At 41.7% G+C, this 19,571-nt stretch overlaps 1 protein-coding gene across 2 annotated transcripts in view; it reads right to left on the minus strand.

Annotated features, from left to right (window-relative positions):
- The window catches only part of STK39 (serine/threonine kinase 39), a 310,330-nt gene that overhangs the window by 227,104 nt on the left and 63,655 nt on the right, over positions 1-19,571 (minus strand). For both annotated transcript variants that reach the window (XR_014829495.1, XM_003133454.7), the window contains exon 2: positions 15,809-15,921. Coding sequence is in view for 1 of the 2 variants with exons in the window: in XM_003133454.7 (XP_003133502.3) it covers positions 15,809-15,921 (113 nt within the window). In the remaining variant the exon portion in view is untranslated. The remainder of the gene's footprint in view (positions 1-15,808; positions 15,922-19,571) is intronic.

A 19,571-nucleotide genomic window follows, 5' to 3' on the forward strand; every position in this document is an offset into this window, starting at 1 on the left:
TTATTTAAGTGCTTTTTTCAAAGGATAAACTCTTAAGAAAATCACTAGCTTTTCTATTTTCATTATACAACACTTTGCCGTCATCATTTTCCTCATCCATTTAACTAATTACAAGTTTTCTAAATCTAACACTTTTCATTTCAGCAAATCCTGTCCTTTGAACAAGATCTGAAACATGAGGTCCAGTTTCCATCTGTTTCTGGTATAGGGTTTTAATCCTGTAAGATGCTTCCGAAGGAGAAATGGAACACTGCCCGGGCATTCCTATTTCAAGTTGCTGGCATCTGCTCATTGTGCGGATGGCCCATTTTGAAAGCCTGCAGCTTTACGTAGTGTCCACGTTAAACAGGCGTCCCCTTGGTCACAGAAGTGAGAATAGTGTCTCTATGTTATATTCGACATAAATGAATGCCTTTCTAGCTTTCCAACACCAAATTTTTAATTGTTTTGCAAGTTAGGGTATTTTATTTTTAAAATTTTATCAAGGTGTAGTTGATTCACAATGTTGTACCAATTTCTGCTGTACAGGAAACTGACCCAGTCACACACATATATATACATACATTCCTTTTCCTATATTATCTTCCATCATAGGCTATCCCAAGAGACTGGATATAGTTCCCTGCGCTATATAGTAGAACCTAACTGCTTCTTCGTTCTAAATACAATAGTTTGCAACTACTAATCCTAAACTCCCAGTCCACCCCACTCCCTCCTCTCTCCCCCTTGGCAAACACAAGTCTCTTCTCAATCTCTTGAGAGTCTTCCAATACCAAACTTTTAAATCATAAAAGCAAAAACAACCAACAATCAGTGTTCATATGAAAGGAAATTATTTTGCATTGAAGCAAAGTTAGGTCAAAGTCTGAAGAAACATATATATATATATATTTTTTAAGGTCTTTGCATTTAGATGGCTGGTATCATTTCCTACCAGAGGATCAGGTTCTCTGACATGGCAGTGAGCAAACGGGGGGGGGGGGGGGGGGGGAGGGAGAGGAGAAATTCTTTTAATTAACCTATGGAGAGACTATTTTAGATGACCTATGGGTATAACTTATCAAATTCTATTCCTTCAAAATTTGGGGCCTCAGAAGTACCAGCTGGATATTTAAAAGTGCTGAGGATTTAAAAGGGAAAAAAGAAACACATATACTGACCCTGCTAACACACCCCCTAGAGCAGTGCTAGGGCAGATCTAAGAAGAGGTGGATCCTGAGAGCAGACTCCCATCAGTCTGAAAGCTCAAAACCCTATGGCCCTCTTCACCACTTGGCTGGGGGTGCATATTCCCCCTGCCCCAGGCCATCCATTTTACTACACAGCCTGTACATCAGGAGAGTCTCTAATGCGTAAAGACACGATGAAATGTGCCTTAGGGACAAACACTCATCACTGCCCTGGGATGAGATCTGTGCTATCACTGAACCCTTGTATTAGGTAATACTTCCACAAATAGGGTAGGAATACACTTTTAAAAAGAAGAAACAGGTGTTCTACCAGCCTATCCAATCCTTAATTTAGTTTACATATAAATCTTTTGTTTAGCAGCCTTTTAGAGGTACAAAATTTATAGATATATAAATATTTATTTTATATTTACATTTATATATTATATTCATTGTCCCTTGAACAACTCCTCTGTATTTCAGGTTCCACATCCTTGAATTTGACCAACCACAGTCATGTAGTACTATAGTATTTACTATTGCAAAAAGCCATGTATAAAGAGACCTCCACAGTTCAAACCTGTATTGTTCAAGGGTCAATTGTATTTCTATTTTTGCTTTGGTCTGAGTATCTGTGTCCCTCCTCAAAATTCCCAAAGTTGCTGGTATCACGAGGCGAGCCCTCTTGAAGGTGATTAGGTCTCCAGGGTGGAGCCTTCATGAATGAGATTAGTGCCCTTATAAAAGACACCCTAGACAGATCACCCTTCTGCCACATGAGGGAGCAGTGAGAAGTCCGCAACCTGGAAGAGGGCCCCCACCCAGACACACTTGTACTCTGAACTCAGACTCCTGGATTCCAGAACTATGAGAAGTTCTTGTGAATAAGCCGCCTGGTCTCTGGTATTTTTGTTCAAGCAGCCCAGATGGACCAAGACAATCTCATATAAATAAATATATATATATATATATACAAACACATACATGTGTGTGTGTATACATATTTATAATTTGAAAGATATAATGATTTCTTGAATCAAATATTCATTCAACAGAACTATTCCCTCTATTTCCTTTCAAAACGGTGATGGTGGCTGCTCTCTGAATCCTTTCTTCTTAACAGTCTCTCAGCTAAATTATCCAAGCTTTCCCCAATGCCCTAACTTCACTCACATGGGTAGGAAAAGCCATTTATCCCCAAACATTCATTTCTTCCTATCTCTAAAAGTGACAAAAGTATTGCCCAAAGATGAATAAATGGATTTTTTAAAAAATTTTCTATCCAACTCTTCCTACAGAGTGACTGAGTTCCAACACACCATTGCCTTATTTCGGACACAATCCGAGGAAAATGTGTGACACAGGCCAGCACTTCTCAAGCCTGCATATGCACACAGATCACCTGGGGACCTTGTGAAGTGCAGATTCCGAGCCAGCAGGTCTGGGTTGGGGCCTGAGTTTCTGCATTTCTAAGAGGCTTCCAACTGATGCTGAGGCTTCAGGTCCAGAAACCAGACTTTGAGTGGCAAAGTGGCAGAGGAGGAGGACCTTGGTGAAAGAGGACATGAAAAGAAGGAGCCTAGAACACCCCCAGATTGGCAGAGTAGGAAAGCAAGTCCAGCAGCACTGCCCAGCTGAGTGAGGCCTCATGAAAGGGGTAGGAGGCAAAGCTGGAAATCAGGAGACTGTGGGATGAAAGTCGTTTGAATTTCGCAACTATGGGAAAGGGTAAAACATTCAAAGGGAGAGAAAAACATGAGGTCAAGGTTGGAAGAACTCTAAAATCTGGGCAACACCTTTGTCAAAACCATAGTCAAGGATATAACACAGTGGTTCCCTTGGCAATCTAGCGAAATAAAACTCATGACATCAAGTGCCCAACCAAGCTATGACACAGTATTTAAGCCTCCCTGTGGCTTGAAGAGCTGGATCTGCTCTTGCAGCTTCATTGGAAATGCAGCCCAGGTAAAAATCTCACAAGTCTGGGAACATCAACCTAAAAAGGGGTAGCAAGTGAGTTTCCACCATGGCGCAGGGGAAACAAATCTGACTAGGAACCAAGAAGTTGAGGGTCCGATCCCTGGCCTGGCTCAGTGGGTTAAGGATCCAGCGTTGCTGTGAGTGGTGGCGCAGGCCAGCAGCTGTAGCACCAGTTGAACCCCTAGCCTGGCAACCTCCATATGCTGTGGGTGCAACCCTGAAAAGAAAAAAATTAAATTTAATTTAATTTAAAAAGAAAGAGGTGGCAAGCAAAAGGCCTTTCTATCTGCTAACACTGAAGTAGCAGCCACAGTAGCATTTCTGCTGGGAGCCAGGCAGGTGGAAGGCAGGTCAAAGAGAGACACCCAAACGCCACTGGGCCCACTGGGACGAATTCAACAAAATGGAGCATGACACACTTCTCTTGAATGGAACAAATGAGATGTGGTGGGGGACAAAAAACAGAAGTGTCCTACACCCCAAAAATATGATGGGTTGAAAGAGAAAAAAAAAACCCTGAGAAACCTCCCCATCCTGAAAAATTTTAAATTTAAAAAAAAAAAAAACTTGGAGTTCCTGTCGTGGCTCAACAGTTAACGAACCCAAGTAGAATCCATGAGGACGTGGGCTAGATCCCTGGCCTCACTCAGTGGGTTAAGGCTCCAGCATTGCTGTGGGCTGTGGTGTAGGTCGCAGACGTGGCTCGGATCCCACAGTGCTGTGGCTGCAATGTAGGCCGGCAGCTACAGCTCTGATTTGACCCCTAGCCTGGGAACCTCCCTATGCCACTGGTGGGGTTCTAAAAAAGGACAAAAAAAAAAAAAAAAAAAAAAAAAAGAAAAAAAAGAAAAAACCTTTAAATATTTATGAGTGATTTTCCAATATTGCTATATGGCCCTTGTCCCACCTCCTTCAAAATCATTCCTCCTATTAATATTACTGAGAATAAGCAGGAACCATGACAACATGGAAGTGACCTGGGAGTAGCCATTTAGGAAGAGCTGCAAAACAATGGTTTTGAAGTTTGGCTTTGCCACTGACCACAGCTGGAGTACCTGGGCAGGTCACCCAGTACCTCAGAGCCTCAGTATCCTTTTCTATAAAAGGGCAGTGCTGCTTATGTAGGACTGCTGGGAAACAAGAACAAGGAGCCCTACATAACTCCTTTCAAAAGGCCTAACACATAAGGCAAATGTTAATGTTTCCCAAAGTCTCATCTCCTCTGTGTGTGAGCATATCCACACTGATGGCTAATCTCAACTGTCCCAAGTTCCTGACCAAGACCCTAAGGCACAGAGGCAGGCCATGGCAGCAGCGCCCACCTTCTCCTACAGAAACGACACGGAAGGAGCACTCTCCGCACCTGCACTCTCCGCACCTGCTGGCTCAAGAAGTATCTTTTTTTTTTTTTTTTGTCTTTTCTAGGGCCGCTCCCGCAGCATATGGAGGTTCCCAGGCTAGGGGTCGAATCGGAGCTGTAGCCACCAGCCTATGCCAGAGCCACAGCAACACAGGATCCAAGCCACATCTGCGACCTACACAACTCATGGCAATACCGGATCCTTAACCCACTGAGCAAGGCCAGGAATCAAACCCACCACCTCATGGTTCCTAGTCGGATTCGTTAACCACTGCCCCACGACGGGAACTTCAAGAAGTATCTTGCGACACAGGTCTGGGTCACTGGGCCATGAATTTTTCACTCGTGACAATTCCATACATTGTCCCCTCATGTGTTTTTCCTAATTATTTCACCCTCTGTTTAATTGATACCATCATTCCATTCCTGATTCTACATTGTCTCCTCCTGTGTTTATCCTAATTATTTCACCCTGTGTTTAACTGATACCACCTTGCCGTACTTCGTACTTCATGAGTTGTGACGCACTGCTTCAAGATAAGAAGTCTAAACATATACATGTGCAAAGGGCTCAGAGCAAAGAGAAGCAAAAAAGAGTCTGAAGATACAAGAATCAGGAAAAAGTTAGAGCCTAGTTTCTTTGTTTCAAAGACCATGCGATTCACAAAGTGCTAAAAGGAAAGAGACCGTGTTACTGAAAGGGAACAGTTTAAACAGATCCTGGATTCAAAATATTCAACTACACTTAACCAAATTAGCACATTTTCACAATTTAGCTAAATCCAAAATAATTCTTCTTTATCAGATATTGGTGGCAAAATATCCTGCCCAGACTTATTTAAGAAATCAAAGCCACCAAAGCTCCAACATCACATGCAGTTAAACTGAGGAGGTGCTATTTCTAACGTTTTCCTAGAGCAGCAATTCTCAACCTTGGCTGCACAATAAATTCGCCCAGGGAGCTTTACAAAGTACCAACGCCTGGATCCCAGCCCCAGAGAGGCTGATGGAATTTGGTTTAGAATATAGCCTGTGAGTGAAAAGTTTTCAAAGTTCCCAGGTGATTCTAATGTGCAGTCAATGGGGAGAGGCACTGCTTTCATGCTAAGCACCAAGACGCATTAATTCTTTGAATGAAATGCTGAAACATCTACTTCCCAAGCACATTCTCACACTGCAACTTAGTCTAAAAATATATATATAGTACAACAACCAAATACTTCTTTAAAATGTATGCAACACCCTTCAGCATATAAAAAATTCCTTAAATGATATGAGGGTAACCATGTTAACTGAAAACACTTCTCAGAAAGTCATTTTCCAGCGTGCACTTTAATAACACTGGCATCATTAAGATGGGTAATCTCGGGAGCTCCTGTTCTGGTGCAGCAGAAAAAAAATCAAGTAGTATCCATGAGGATGCGAGTTTGATCCCTGGCCTCACTCAGTGGATTAAGGATCCAGCATTGCCGTGAGCTGTGGTGTAGATCACAGACATGGCAGATCCTGCATTGCTGTGGCTGTGGTGCAGGCTGGCAGCTGCAGCTACAATTCAACTCCTAGCTGGGAAACTTCCATATGCAGTGAGTGTTGCCCTAAAAAGCAAAAAAAAAAAAAAAAAAAAGTTTGATAACCTCATCAGTATTCATAACCACCCAATACTATAAGTAGCCAAGTACTTTTTTTAAAAAGGAAAAATAAAAAACTAAACTTCAATGATTTCAAATCTCAGCCAGAAATGGAAGAAAAAGATAGACAGTGCTCTTGCAAGAGCAATGTACTCTTTGGACTGTCATTTTCAACCATGAAAAGTGTTATTGTAGAGGGTTTTTTTAATTATAAAAAGTTATATGCCACGTATGCAGCAAACTCCTGCCTCTTTTAGAATAAGAGTACCAATAGGAAAAAACATACTCGAGGAAGAGTTAAGTCAAATATTATGACCCATACTATTTACAAATCAATCAATGTCCCTCGCCAGCTAGTTTTGTAATTATTTTCATATGATCTGCTATGTTTATCCAAGTACAGTCCAACTGAAGGCAGGATTAGAAATGGGAAAAGTCTAAATATTCTGAAAACAATGACACACTTGTAAGCAATGAGGAAAAGGGAAACACAAATTTTGTGATGACCTTAATCTGTATTTGTGGAAAAGTATTTAAAACTAGAAAACAGTTTTAAAAGGTAAAGTATCAGGGGAGGTGAAGGTCTGGAAAATCCCTGCCCATCAGCAGAGATGTCACAATAGGAAAATCTCCTTCCAAGAGAACAGAATGGCCATCCCAGGGCCCATCTGCTTGGTTATGATGTCACAACGATGGGCAAAACTTGTCTCAGAAAAACCAATGAAGTTTGTTTGGAAATGATCCAGTCATTGGAATAGTTATTTTCACCAAAAGAAAAAAGGAGAGGAAAGAAAGCGAAGAACACAAAGGAGTGATGTTGAAATCCCACAGGCAAACTCAACGGGGAAGAGCCATTTCCTTTCAGAGTTGGCTAAAAAGTGCTTCAGCAAATAGCAACAAGGACTCCTTATGGGTTCTCAAAGCGCTTAAGCTGGCCAACACCTGCTGTTTGATCATTTAATCGTCTATGATTGGGAGTACTGGAAAAAGTAAAGTTGAAGACCTCATTAAAAACAGAAAATGAACAAATCTTTCTTCTCCGCCAATTTATGCTGCTGGAAACCTCCAGGTTGACTTCAGCACGGCTGCTATATTTGGCTCCATCACCTAAGGATGAGAATGCGAGGTGAAATGTGTCTTCTTTGCAGCTTCTCCTGTCCCTCATCTGGGTACGAGCCTCAGTCTGGGGTGCTGACATTGGCAAAAATCCCACCAAATACTCTCCAGCCTTCCTCCTGAGTGTTTCTGAGTCCTCTTTCAGAGGCAGTTTAATTCATTGTGGAAATAACCAAACCAAAGTAAGAAAGACGATAACATAGAAAAGAACAAAACCATCTGTCTCAACCCAAGCAACACAGACTTTTCCAGAAGTCTATGAGGATGGCAAAAATGAAATATTAAAAAAAAGAGAGAGAGAGATGTAACTGAAGTTGTATTCAATCTGGCAACGTTCCCCATATTTCCTGCTACTCCGAAACTGAGTGTGTGCAGGGTCTCTTTGTTACCAAGCACATGCAAGTCTGGAAATCTGAGTACACTTGCCATGTTAACTCCTGCTTACTTTTTGAAAACAAAAATGAGATGCTTAGCATTTTAGCAAGGCGTTTCTAACAAATGCATAAGAATATGTTAAAGTAAATTCAATTAGTACATTTCATTATTATCTGAATCAGCTATGACACAACTTTTAAATTTAATGTTCCAGAAATAAAAACTGTTTTCTCCAACCAAATCATACATATTCCTAAGCTAATGTAACTTTAGAGCTATAAAAATGAGTTACTTTTGCACATATGATCCTCTCTAATTTCTTAAAAATGATATGTCTTCAAATTATCCCAAAATTTCCCAATTCTAATCCTGCCCTCAACTGGACTATACTTGAGTAAACACAACACCAAATCATACGAAAATAATTATAAAGCCAAGTGGCAAGGGACAGTATCAAATTGAATATACTCAAAACAGTGGTACATTCAGGAAAGTAGCCTTGTATTTTAATGCTACACCCTTGATATAAAAGATTCCAGGAGTTCCCGTTGCGGCACAGTGGAAACGAAACCAATTAGGAACCATGAGGTTGCGGGTTCAATCCCTGGCCTTCCCTCAGTGGGTTAAGGATATGGCATTGCCATGAGCTGTGATGTAGGTCGAAGATGCAGCTCGGATACCACGTTGCTGTGGCTGTGGTGCAGGCTGGCAGCTGTAGCTCCGATTAGACTCCTAGCCTGGGAACCTCCATATGCCATGGGGCAGCCCTAAAAAAAAAAAGTTTCCATAAGAAACAGCCAATTGAAGTCTGTTACCATATATAGTGAGGAATTAGGTGGGATACAAATAATTAATTTACTGATTAGAAAGTTCTTTAGTTCACAAAGAATGGAAAATATTTTCATTGATACAATAGGGAAAACACGCATGCTATACCTTCTAGATTTTTAAGCTGATGTCCTCAAATTGGTACAATCTTTTCCCTATAATAAATAAGATTTGCAAAGTATTAAACACAACTATAGAGATTAGGTTAAACAGCACACAGAAAAAGTTTTTAAAAATTTTTTAATAAACTCAATTTAAAGGGAAAAAACCTCTGTTGACTAAAAGAACTGATCAGAGGACCCAAATACTATAATTTAATTTTCAAAGGATGAGAGAAGCTTGTGTCAGATAATAGGATAACCACTCTCTCAAATGACCATTAAGCAAAGTAAATATCTAGAGCTTTATTCTCCAAAATAACCTACAAATCATAGCTAATTCATTCCTCTAAAGTGATGGAAGGGGGAAGGGGAATTGGGGAGGGGGAGGAGAAGTACGGAAGGAACCACAGGATCAAGAGAAACGAGAAATAATAAACTAACACTATAGCAGAAAGCAAATGAGACCAGGGCTTTGTTCTGAGCACTTGAGTTACTTACAAATACTGTCAGTGAAGCAAAGCAAAACATCTTCATAAACATGATACAGGAAGAGAAGGGCAAAATGCCAGAATTTTTCTAGTTCAAGACTGAGAAATTTTTTCATTACGTACATAAGAGAAACAGATGGTACATCATGTACTCAATCTATAAATTTACAGTGAATTTTTGTTGTTATACCACAATACTGGAGTGACTTGACACTGTCCTGAATTACAAAACATAATTTGCTAGTAATCAGTGTTTCTACTTAAATGATTTTAAAAGGGGTTTTCAGAGTTCCTGTCATGGCTCAGTGGTTAACGAATCCAACTAGGAACCATGAGGTTGTGGGTTCGATCCCTGGCCTCCCTCAGTGGGTTAAGGACCTGGCATTGCCATGAGCAGTGGTGTAGGTTGCAGACACAGCTAGGATCCTGAGTTGCTGTGGCTCTGGCATAGGCCGGCAGCTATAGCTCCGATTGGACTCCTAGCCTGGGAACCTCCACATGTTGAGGGTGCGGCCCTAGAAAAGAAAAAAGACAAAAAAAATTTAAAAATTAATTAATTAAAATAAATAAATAAATAAAAGGGGTTTTCATTAAAATAATAAATTAAAAAAAAAATTTTAATGGCCACACCTGCAGTACATGGAAGTTCCTGGGCCAGGGAATGAAACTGAGCCGAAGCTGCACCAACAGTCAGATCCTTTAACTAATTGCACTGGGCTGGGAATTGAACCCCCACCTCCACAGCAACCCAAGCTGCTGTAGTAAGATTCTTAACCCACTGCACCACAGCAGGAACTCCCAAACAATTTTTTTTTTCTTTTTAGGGCCTCACCAGAGGCATATGGAAGTTCCCAGGCTAGGGGTCAAATTAGAGCTACAGCTGCCAGCTTACGCCACAGCAACATGGTATCCGAACCCCATCTGTGATCTATACCCTAGCTCACAGCAAAGCCGGATTCCCAACCTACTGATCCCCAGGGATCAAACCTGCATCCTCATGGGTACTAGTTGGATTCATTTCTGCTGCACCACGACAGGAAATCCTAAAAAGAATTAATTTTTAAATAGACAGAATTACAGAATTTTGGTTGTGAAAATAAATGTTTGCCTTTGAGTGTAATTCCTTACTGAAAACATGAGGAGACTGAGGACCGGAGGTGAAAGTGATTTGTTCAAAGTCCAGATTCAAGTGGAGAACGCAGGCCCTCTAACCCAGAAGGCAACCTTCCTTCTATCACAAGGTTCAGCATTCATCACACTTTTGCGTCGTCAGTTTTCAAAACTATTTTGCTCATTTTTTCTTTGCTTTTTTAAGAAATAAGCACTACGCCCAGCTCCAAAGTCGTGATTTTTCCTACACCTAAAGCACTCCTGGCTCTAAGCATTAAACTGTAAATTGTGATGGCACTGATGTAGTGAAAGAATGAGAAAATGAAACTGAGTTTTCTGTGACTTGGTAGCAAAGACAAACTAAAAATGAGAATCCCAGTGCAGAAGAAAAAACTGAGAAGGACATGTTTAAAGTCTAAAAACCATAAAGTTGGAGTTCCTGTTGTAGCTCAGTGGTAGCGAACATGACTAGGACCTACGAGGATGCGGTTCGATCTCTGGCCTTGCTCGGCGGGTTAAGGATCCAGCACTGCTGTGAGCTGTGGTGTAGTTCGCAGACGTGGCTTGAATCTGGCGTTGCTGTGGTTGTGGCATAGGCTAACAGCTCCAATTCCAGCCCTAGCCTGGGAACTTCCATGGCCTTGGGTATGGCCCTAAAAAGACAAGACAAAAAAAAAAAAAAGTAAAATAAAATAAAAACTATAAAGTCAAGTAAAATGCCCATCAATTCTTGGGTAAAACTGAAGGAGTATGTGCTGAAGGCTGAAAAAAGTGGGATTTAGGATAATAAAAGAAAGGATGTCACGTTTATGGAATTCACTGTCACCTGGTGATACAGACTGAAAAAGATAACTTCTGAAAAAGCAGATTAATTCTTCACTCGTGTAATAAATTCTGAGGGAAGCCAAGTGTGCCCTCGAGTAGCATTCCTAACCTCTGAGGCTGACCACAAACCAGAGACCCAGGCTCTTTGATAAAACCTCAAAGCAATCTTCAGCAAGCCTACACTAGTCTACATGACAGTGGGTCAGACCCACTTAGCAAGCCTTAAATTCCTACTGGAGGGAGTTCCCTTCGTGGCTCAGTGGAAACCAATCTGATTAGCATCCATGAGGATGCAGGTTTGATCTCTGGCCTCACTCAGTGGGTTAAGGATCCAGCGTTGCCATGAGCCGTGGTGTAGGTTGAAGACACGGCTTGGATCCCGAGTTGCCGTGGCTGTGGTGTAGGCCAGTGGCTACAGCTCTGATTCAACCCCTAGCCTGGGACCCTCCATGTGCTGCAGGTATGGCCCTAAAAAGACCAAAAAAAAAAAAAAAAAATTCCTACTGGAAAGTAAGAAATTCCTCAATGGAGTGAGTACACATTAGCTCAACCTGCTAAACCATTTCTAAACAAATACAGGGGAAAAGAAAGTGAAGAATGATACCCCTAAGTCAAAAATCTCACCAACTCAATACAAAAATGGAAAGACTCACTGACCAGTCCCTGGGTTCCACAAAACAGGAACCTTGTTTTCCCACCACCTAGCTCAGTGCCAAGCATCTAGTAGAGCTCTCATAACTGTCAAGTTAACAAGTTCTGCTCTAAAACTATAAGTTATCTCCCTAGAGGGTGTTAAGCTAATTATAATTAATCATTTACACCACTGTGGGATTAACCAATATGGGGTCAACAGCAAATGTGGGATTAACACATTTTAGAAATTATCAAAGTACCTAGGTTGGGGTGGTTAAGAATATAGACCAGTAAAACCCCTTGGCTGCTAGAAAATGAACCACTAAGATCACCGTTTCTAGGGAGATTAGGATGTAGTTAAAGGCCAAAGTCTAAAACATATATGAAAATTTTTAAAAATGCACAGAAAAATACTTCAGATTGAAGAGATTAACTGCAATTCACAAGATTCCAAGGAAAACATTTATCCTAGAGTGTTCTAATCCAACAGCTATTAAAATGAAATGAATTATTAATGACCATATACTTTTACTCTCCCATGTATACACCCCAAACTCATCCTTTAGTCATGGCCTAAGCACAAATACAGAAACTCAAGTATTTACAAATAAATTTAAAAATGTGTATTGGATTTGGAACCAAATTCTCCTTAAAGACATTATAATACTCATTTCGACGGTACAAATTTTATTTAAATTACCAATTATTTAGCACTAGTGCTCTCACTGAACGTTTCTTTTCCTCCCTTCATTCTCGGGGAAGGTGACACTGTAGTGACCGTTTTGCTTCAGAAATTGTGACCACTTGAATCTTCCTCAGCCAAACCTGGAACCAACTCCATGACCAAGGGAAAAATCCACTGATAACCTCCACCACATAAAGAGGCAGAGTCCAGGGCCACTTGTCCAAAACTGTTCTGTGCCATCACACCTGACCTCCATGTGTCCATGTGCAAATCTCTCCTTACTACAGAGTTGGGGGGAGGAGGGGGAACAGTTTCAACAGAGAAGGCAGCTGTTCCAGCCACCAGCAAACAGTATTAAAGAGCTGACAATTGTGACTTCTACAACGTCACACTGCCACAAGATAAGGATTCCAGTGGCTATTGTTTCTTATAAGAACACTTCCAGTTAACCCATACAGCACAGTCTATGAAATGATGCAGCACACTGACCTGAATATAATACACACACACACACACACACACACACACACACACACACAACAGAATTAAAGGATTATTAGGATACCGGATGTCCAAACACTGCCAAAATGGGAGCCCACAGAGATAATAAAAGTGCGAGCAGCAGCAGGATTAGAAATCGAAAGGATTACAACAACTCTGCTCCACACAATCATGTGCCAATAGTGAGGCCACCAAAGCCGGTAACATTAGGCAGCCTATGCTGTAAATTCCATTTCTTTTTCTTTGCAAAGGTACATCCTAAAGACCCATGGCCATTCTCCCCATCTCTAGAAATATCAAGGCATCAAAACAAAGTTCAAAATTAAGGAGAGATCAAAAGCAAAAAATTAATATACCTTTTAAAATGAAAAACAGATAGTTATGGAGTTCCTGTTGTGGCTCAGTGGAAACAAATCTGACTAGGAACCATGAGGTTGTGGGTCCGATCCCTGGCCTTGCTCAGTGGGGTAAGGATCCAGCTGAGCTGTGGTGTAGGTCACAGACACAGCTCGGATCTGGCATTGCTGTGGCTCTGGTGTAGACCAGTAGCTGTAGCTCTGATTAGACCGCTAGCCTGGGAACCTCCATGTGCCACAGGTGTGGCCCTAGGAAAAACAAAAAACAAACAAAAAAAACAACAGATAGTTATGCACATATACCATACTTCAGTTAACACACCTTGGGCACTGGGGTGGGAGGGGGGGAATGAAAGAAATCAATTAACTGCTAATAAGCAAATTTGTAAATCTTAGGACCTCTGATTAATGGAGCCAAGCACAGAGCCATAACAGCACCAGTCCTTACATTGACAGCTCTGCCTAAATTACAGGTAACTCCAAATGACACTGTTATAGTTCCTGGTCCCAGGGCGATAGAGCAAGGGCCTGGAATGACAGTTATCTTGCTGCCTTGGCCAGGACCCTTACACTGCTATCATCACTGGTAGCCGACTGCTGAGAAAAAGCCAGCAGAGGGAACATGGAGCCTTTGGGCAACTGAGGGCCTGGTAGAAACCAACCACCACAGCATCAGCCCAGAAGACTGGCTCCAAACTGTCAGACATGAGTACACACAAGCTTTACACATATTCTGTTTAAATATTCTGCTGTGAGACCTCCAAAGAGCACCACAATCAAACACAACTGTCATGGGCAAATTCAAGAGGGATATTTCCAAGTAGGGCATAACTATAAATACATACTCCAAGTTTTTTAAAAAATTAATGTGCACTTAGTATAGCCACTGAATGTGAGGCCTCCTAATGGGATCTTAGAGAACTCGCCATTCAAATCTCTTTTTAAAGAGTGCAGAGCTGTGACTTGACTAAAATTAAAAAAAAAAAAAAAACACGTTAGTGGCAAAAGCAGGACACAGTTCTCCCTACAGTGTGTTTAATGCTTTTTTCACTCTGCAAAGTGACCTTAAAAACTGGTCAGATGACCAAGGCACAATTTTATTGGTCACCGTGACAGCAACAGAAGGATGCAGTAATAATTTCAGTAAGAGCAAAGCACAGCTGAAATTTTGAAGAGGGTAAAAGCTTTAAATATACGCAAAAAAAAAAATTTTTTTTTCTTTTAAAATTAACATTAAATGGTGGAAGCCCTTCCTTTAACCTGTGTTTTACTTGGCAATCTGTCACATCAATCCCAGCAAAAACTATGCCTTGTGTCGCCTAATTTAAAATGTAAAGGCAAACAGATCTGGAAAAATACAGCTTTATTCTAGCACTTAATTTATACTATAGTGTACTGTAATTATGCCTGAAATAAAAGCTATATTCTGAGTAAAGACAAAAAGCTCTTGTTAATGACATTCCATTCCCAATGTAGACTCTAACAAAAGGCTTCTTCATTTGGAGCCAACTGTCATTATACTTTGCAGCTTGTATGGAGCTATTGGACTAATATTTGTACTGGGATTAGTGCTGGGATAACCAATCAGTTAACTCCTCCACTGCAATTTTCTCTTATCTTCCAATAAATGACCAAAAGGAGAAAAAGAAAACTGGCGGGTGGAACGACAACTATATTTATGAGATTAAACTCAAACCCTTCACAGTTTGCCGGGCAACTAATAACCCTTTGCCAAGCTGTTCATTTAATAATGAGTCAGCTAAGCCAAAAGCAAATGTTCCTCCAACTACCAATGCTACACTAGTCGTATCCACACTGACGAGCTCCAATTATTTATGTAACATACTCCACTTAGAATGAGAAGTCCAAGTTGCCCTGTACAAAAAACAAACCCCTCTTGTTAGCCAATAAGAAAGCAAGCTACCCTGCAGTATTTTGAATAACTGGAATTTATAGGAGATTTTGTAATCTATGAAAGCCGAACTGACCAACAAATTATTGGGAGAATAATTCCTATTTGTGCCACCGTTCAAGACCAAGGGCCAGAAGCTCGCCATCTGGCTCTGCACTCAGTATCATGTGACCTTAGGTCATCTGAGATTGTTCTCTCATTTCATTAAACAGAGGGTTAACACTGAGACCATCCCCACCTGGGGATTAGGAGGACTGAGCAAAATTCTGTTTGTCAAAGCAAAGTAAGCTGTATACTCTACAACACAATCCTGAGGAGGAAAAAGCCATGTGGGCTACTTTCCAAGAAACACGGGTGTCCAAACAGGAGAAAACACCAAGTTTTCTTTGCTCTCTCTCTCCTCCTTCTCCCACCCACCCCTATATACCCATGAGTTAAGAAAAGCAACCAGGGAGTTCCCGTCGTGGCTCAGTGGTTAACGAATCTGACTAAGAACCATGAGGTTGTGGGTTCGATCCCTGGCCTTGCTCAGTGGGTTAAGGATCCAGCGCTGCTGTGAGCTGTGGTGTGGGTCGCAGACGAGGATCGGATCCGGTGTTGCTGTGGCTCTGGCGTAGGCCATCGGCTACAGTTCCGATTAGACCCCTAGCCTGGGAACCTCCATATGCCGTGGGAGCAGCCCTAGAAAAGAAAAAAAGAAAAAGAAAAGCAACCAGCAATATCCCCTTCACTTTCACTTACTAATAGTTCATCCATGCTGGTCTGGCATTTTTCCAAATTGATCCGCTTTATTGCTACACGTTCTTGCCTGGGTTTGCATAGAGCAGCCTGAACCACAGCTGTAGCTCCACTGCCTGAAACAAAATAAAAACAACATCAGTTATCAAATGGTTACTGTTCATAACCCCCTTCATAAATTAATGCCTTTTTTTTTTAATTTTCTACTCAAAACATTACTGTTTGACATCTTTTTAAAGAGTTTCTTGAGTTTGAAAATAATCATCTGGAGGAGAAAAAGGAAAAACAGGATCTTTCCAGAGGATGCAAAGACAGTAATCAGCATCCAGAGGCTTAACAACCCAGGAAGGTGACCCGCATCAAAAGAGCCCACTGCAGTAGAGCGTGTTCACTGCTGCCCAGAACAAAAGCTGAGAAAGTGACAGGTCTGGTGTCACAAAAATAAGGGACATGAGCATCTTAAGCACAACCTGCATGGAAGCCATCACTATCCTAAGGTGCTGATATTTTCTAATTTCAGTGCCTTTCAAATATCTCAAACCTTTCTCCCACTTCAGTCCAAACCAAACCACTCCAGCCTGAGCTACTTCAGGGCTTCTGCGAGATGCTGTGACAACTTATCTGCTCTGAGCACTCTTTGAGCTTACTTCTCCTGAGCTTGCTCTACAATTAGAAAAGGAATCAACCAGAGTATTCTCATGTTGAAAGCAGGATACTTCGAGGATGCCAAGCAAAATGATGCAAATCTGTAATTACAAAAGCTCTCAGCATTCATATGCATCTCCCATTTCTAAGGTTTCATGATCATTAGCTAATGCACTCAAACTCCTAGGAGACGGAGTCATGTCATTATCCATATTTTATAAGAGCAAAATGTAGACGACGTGTAATGATTTGTGGCAGAGCACAAAGAGCTCCTAATCGGATTTATATCCCACAGGGGAAAAAAGACCTCCAGGTTAAGGCATCTCAATCCTGCAAATACCAAAAATCTTATTCTCATCACATAAATCCTCTACCTCTGCAAGACTGCCAAAGGAGAAACAGCCTGTACTCAAGACTGTGCAAAAGGCGGCTGGATATGACCACTGACCGTGCTCCTTGAAGTTTTTCTTAGAAGAAAAAAAGGAAACGGAGTTCCCACTGTGGCTCAGCAGTAATGAACCCATTCATGAGAATGAAGGTTCAATCCCTGGCTGTGCTCAGTGGGTTAAGGATCCGGCGTTGCCATGACCTGTGGTGTAGGTCACAGATGTAACTTGGATCCCGTGTGGCTATGGCATAGGCTGGTGCTTGCAGCTCAGGTTAGACCCCTTGCTTGGGAATTTCCATATGCTGCTGGTATGGCCCTAAAAAAGTAGAAAAAAAAAGTTTTCTTCAGGTACTACTTCCCAAATGAATCATCACATGTCAATAAAGTGGGGTGGGGGAAGGTAACATCTTTAGCAATAAGTAGGAGAGATCAGTATTAGCTTTCCTGAAAAAGTCAAGCCTTTCCTATCAAGGCTTGAAACTTCTTGTGCAAATCAAGGCTTTCCCATTCCCAGGAAGTACCCAAATGAGTAGCTTTAAGGCTGAAGTTCTGCCCTGTGGTCTCATCAGCAGCTCTGGCCCCCTGACCTAACGACCCAGCAGGTCGCCCTAATGCTCCAAAGACGCGTCTCCAACTTCAAAGCTTCAGTTCCAGGAAGCCCCACCTGTGTTCACTGGGGAAGAAAATCCACACATCCTGTCCACCCACCGTACAGTCAGCATCTTCCTCACATGAGTCTCCTTAGAAGCCTGTGCATTTTTATTACTAGCTTCATTTTATATGTTAAGAGCACTAGGATTCGGAAAACTTGCCCACACAGCTAACAAGTACCTGAGCGGGGATCTGAATCAGGTCTGTGGGACCCTGAGGCCCGTGCTTTTTCCTGCTTCCCACAAGCCAGAGCACATGCCTCCCTTCCTTACTTGTTTTGCCTCTGCTAGGAAAAGATTTTCTTGTCTTCCATGGTTGTAGAGAAGACAAATAACCTAGAGGGAAGGTCCGAGTGAGCCTCACTCTAGACACCAGTCAGAGGAGCCAAGTGCTACCAACAGAGGTTAAGGGGCTCCCTGCCCCCAAGCTCACTGCTTCTCCATCAGGTGTTACTCCACGTACCATTGGATCAACCTCACTGGCCCTGCAGATCACAGCATGTTGGGTTCAACCAGAATGCTCCAGATACCAGGGCCAAACACTACAAAGAGCCCTGCTGATGGCAGAGTATTTTCCAGTCAGGATCTCCACAGAAAGAGACCCTCACTAAAGGGAGAAAGTGAGGCATAGCTAGTTAGCACTGCGCCTGGTACCCAGCAGAGAAATCAACAAACGTCTTTAAAAGAGCTGCTGATGGGAAGCTCAGTCCTACCTATTGTTAAACTCCCCCCAACCCCACCTTCCATCCTCCAGCCACTCCCAGAACATTTTCAAATTGGGAAAACTAGAAAACAGGAAAGAAGAAAACAAATTCCCAGAAAGGATAAAACCAGTGTACACAATATGGTGCTACCCACTGAGAGTCAATTAAGTCCTTGACTATAATAGCTGTCTCGGAGTCTCCTGATGGCCTAAAGGTTAAGGATCTGGTGTGGTCACTGCTATAGCACAGGTTCAATCCCTGGCCAAGAAATTTCCAAATGCCATGGACACAGCCCAAAAAAAAGCCTTCTGGAATTCTAGCTGTGATGCAGCAGGATTGGCAGCATCTCTGCGGTGTTGGAACACAGGTTAGAGCCCCAGCCTGGCATGGAGGGTTGGGGATTTGGCGTTGCTACAGTTGCAGTCAAAACTTCGGCCTGGATCTGATTCCTGGCCCAGGAACTCCATATACCGCAGGGTGGCCAAAAAAAGGGGGGAAAATAGCCTTCTAGCTTTCACACACAAATGCAAGAATATGGACATAAATAAGAATTCTTCAACGGGTAAGGGATGTTGGGTTGGCTTTGCACAGCAAAGGAAACCACTGACAAAAATGAAAAGACAACCTACTGAATGGGAGAAAATATTTGCAAATGATATGACGGATAAGGGATTAATATCCAATAGAGACAAACAGCTCATACAACTCAACATCAAAAAAACAACTGATTAAAAAATAGGCAGAAAAACTGAATAGATATTTTTCCAAAGAGGAAATGCAGAGAGCCAACAGGCACATGAAAAAATGCTCAACATCGCTAATCACCAGGGACATGCAAATCAAAACTGAAATGAGATAACACCTCACAGCTGTCAGAATGGCTATCCTCAAAAAGACCACAAATAACAAAATGTTGGAGAGGGTGTGGAGAAAAGGGAACCCTTGTACACTGTTGGTGGGACTGTGACTGGGTGCAGCCACTGCAGAAATCGGTATGGAGATTTCTCAAAAAACTAAAAATAAGAGTTACCAATGACCCTGCAATTCCATTTCTGGGTATATATCCAAACAAACAAGCAAAAAAACAAACACAAATTGGAAAAGATACATGCACGCCAATGTTTATAGCAGTATTACTTACCACCGACAAGATATGGAAGCAACCTAAGTGTCCATTAACAGCTGCATGGATAATGAAGGTGTGTGTATACATGTGTATACGTGAGTGTGTGTCTGTGTATGTGTGTGTACAAAATATTACTCAGTCATAAAGTAAAATGAAACTTTGCCATCTGCAGCAACATGGATAGACTTGAATGGCATCATGTTAAGTGAAATAAGTCAGGCGGAGAGACAAACACTGAATGATATCATTTATA

Source organism: Sus scrofa, chromosome 15 (genome assembly GCF_054392235.1).
Source record: "Sus scrofa isolate SSC_HxYL_T2T_F1_AM1 chromosome 15, Sscrofa_HxYL_maternal_Yorkshire_Landrace_v2.0, whole genome shotgun sequence".
In the NCBI taxonomy this organism is placed as follows: Eukaryota; Metazoa; Chordata; class Mammalia; order Artiodactyla; family Suidae; genus Sus; species Sus scrofa.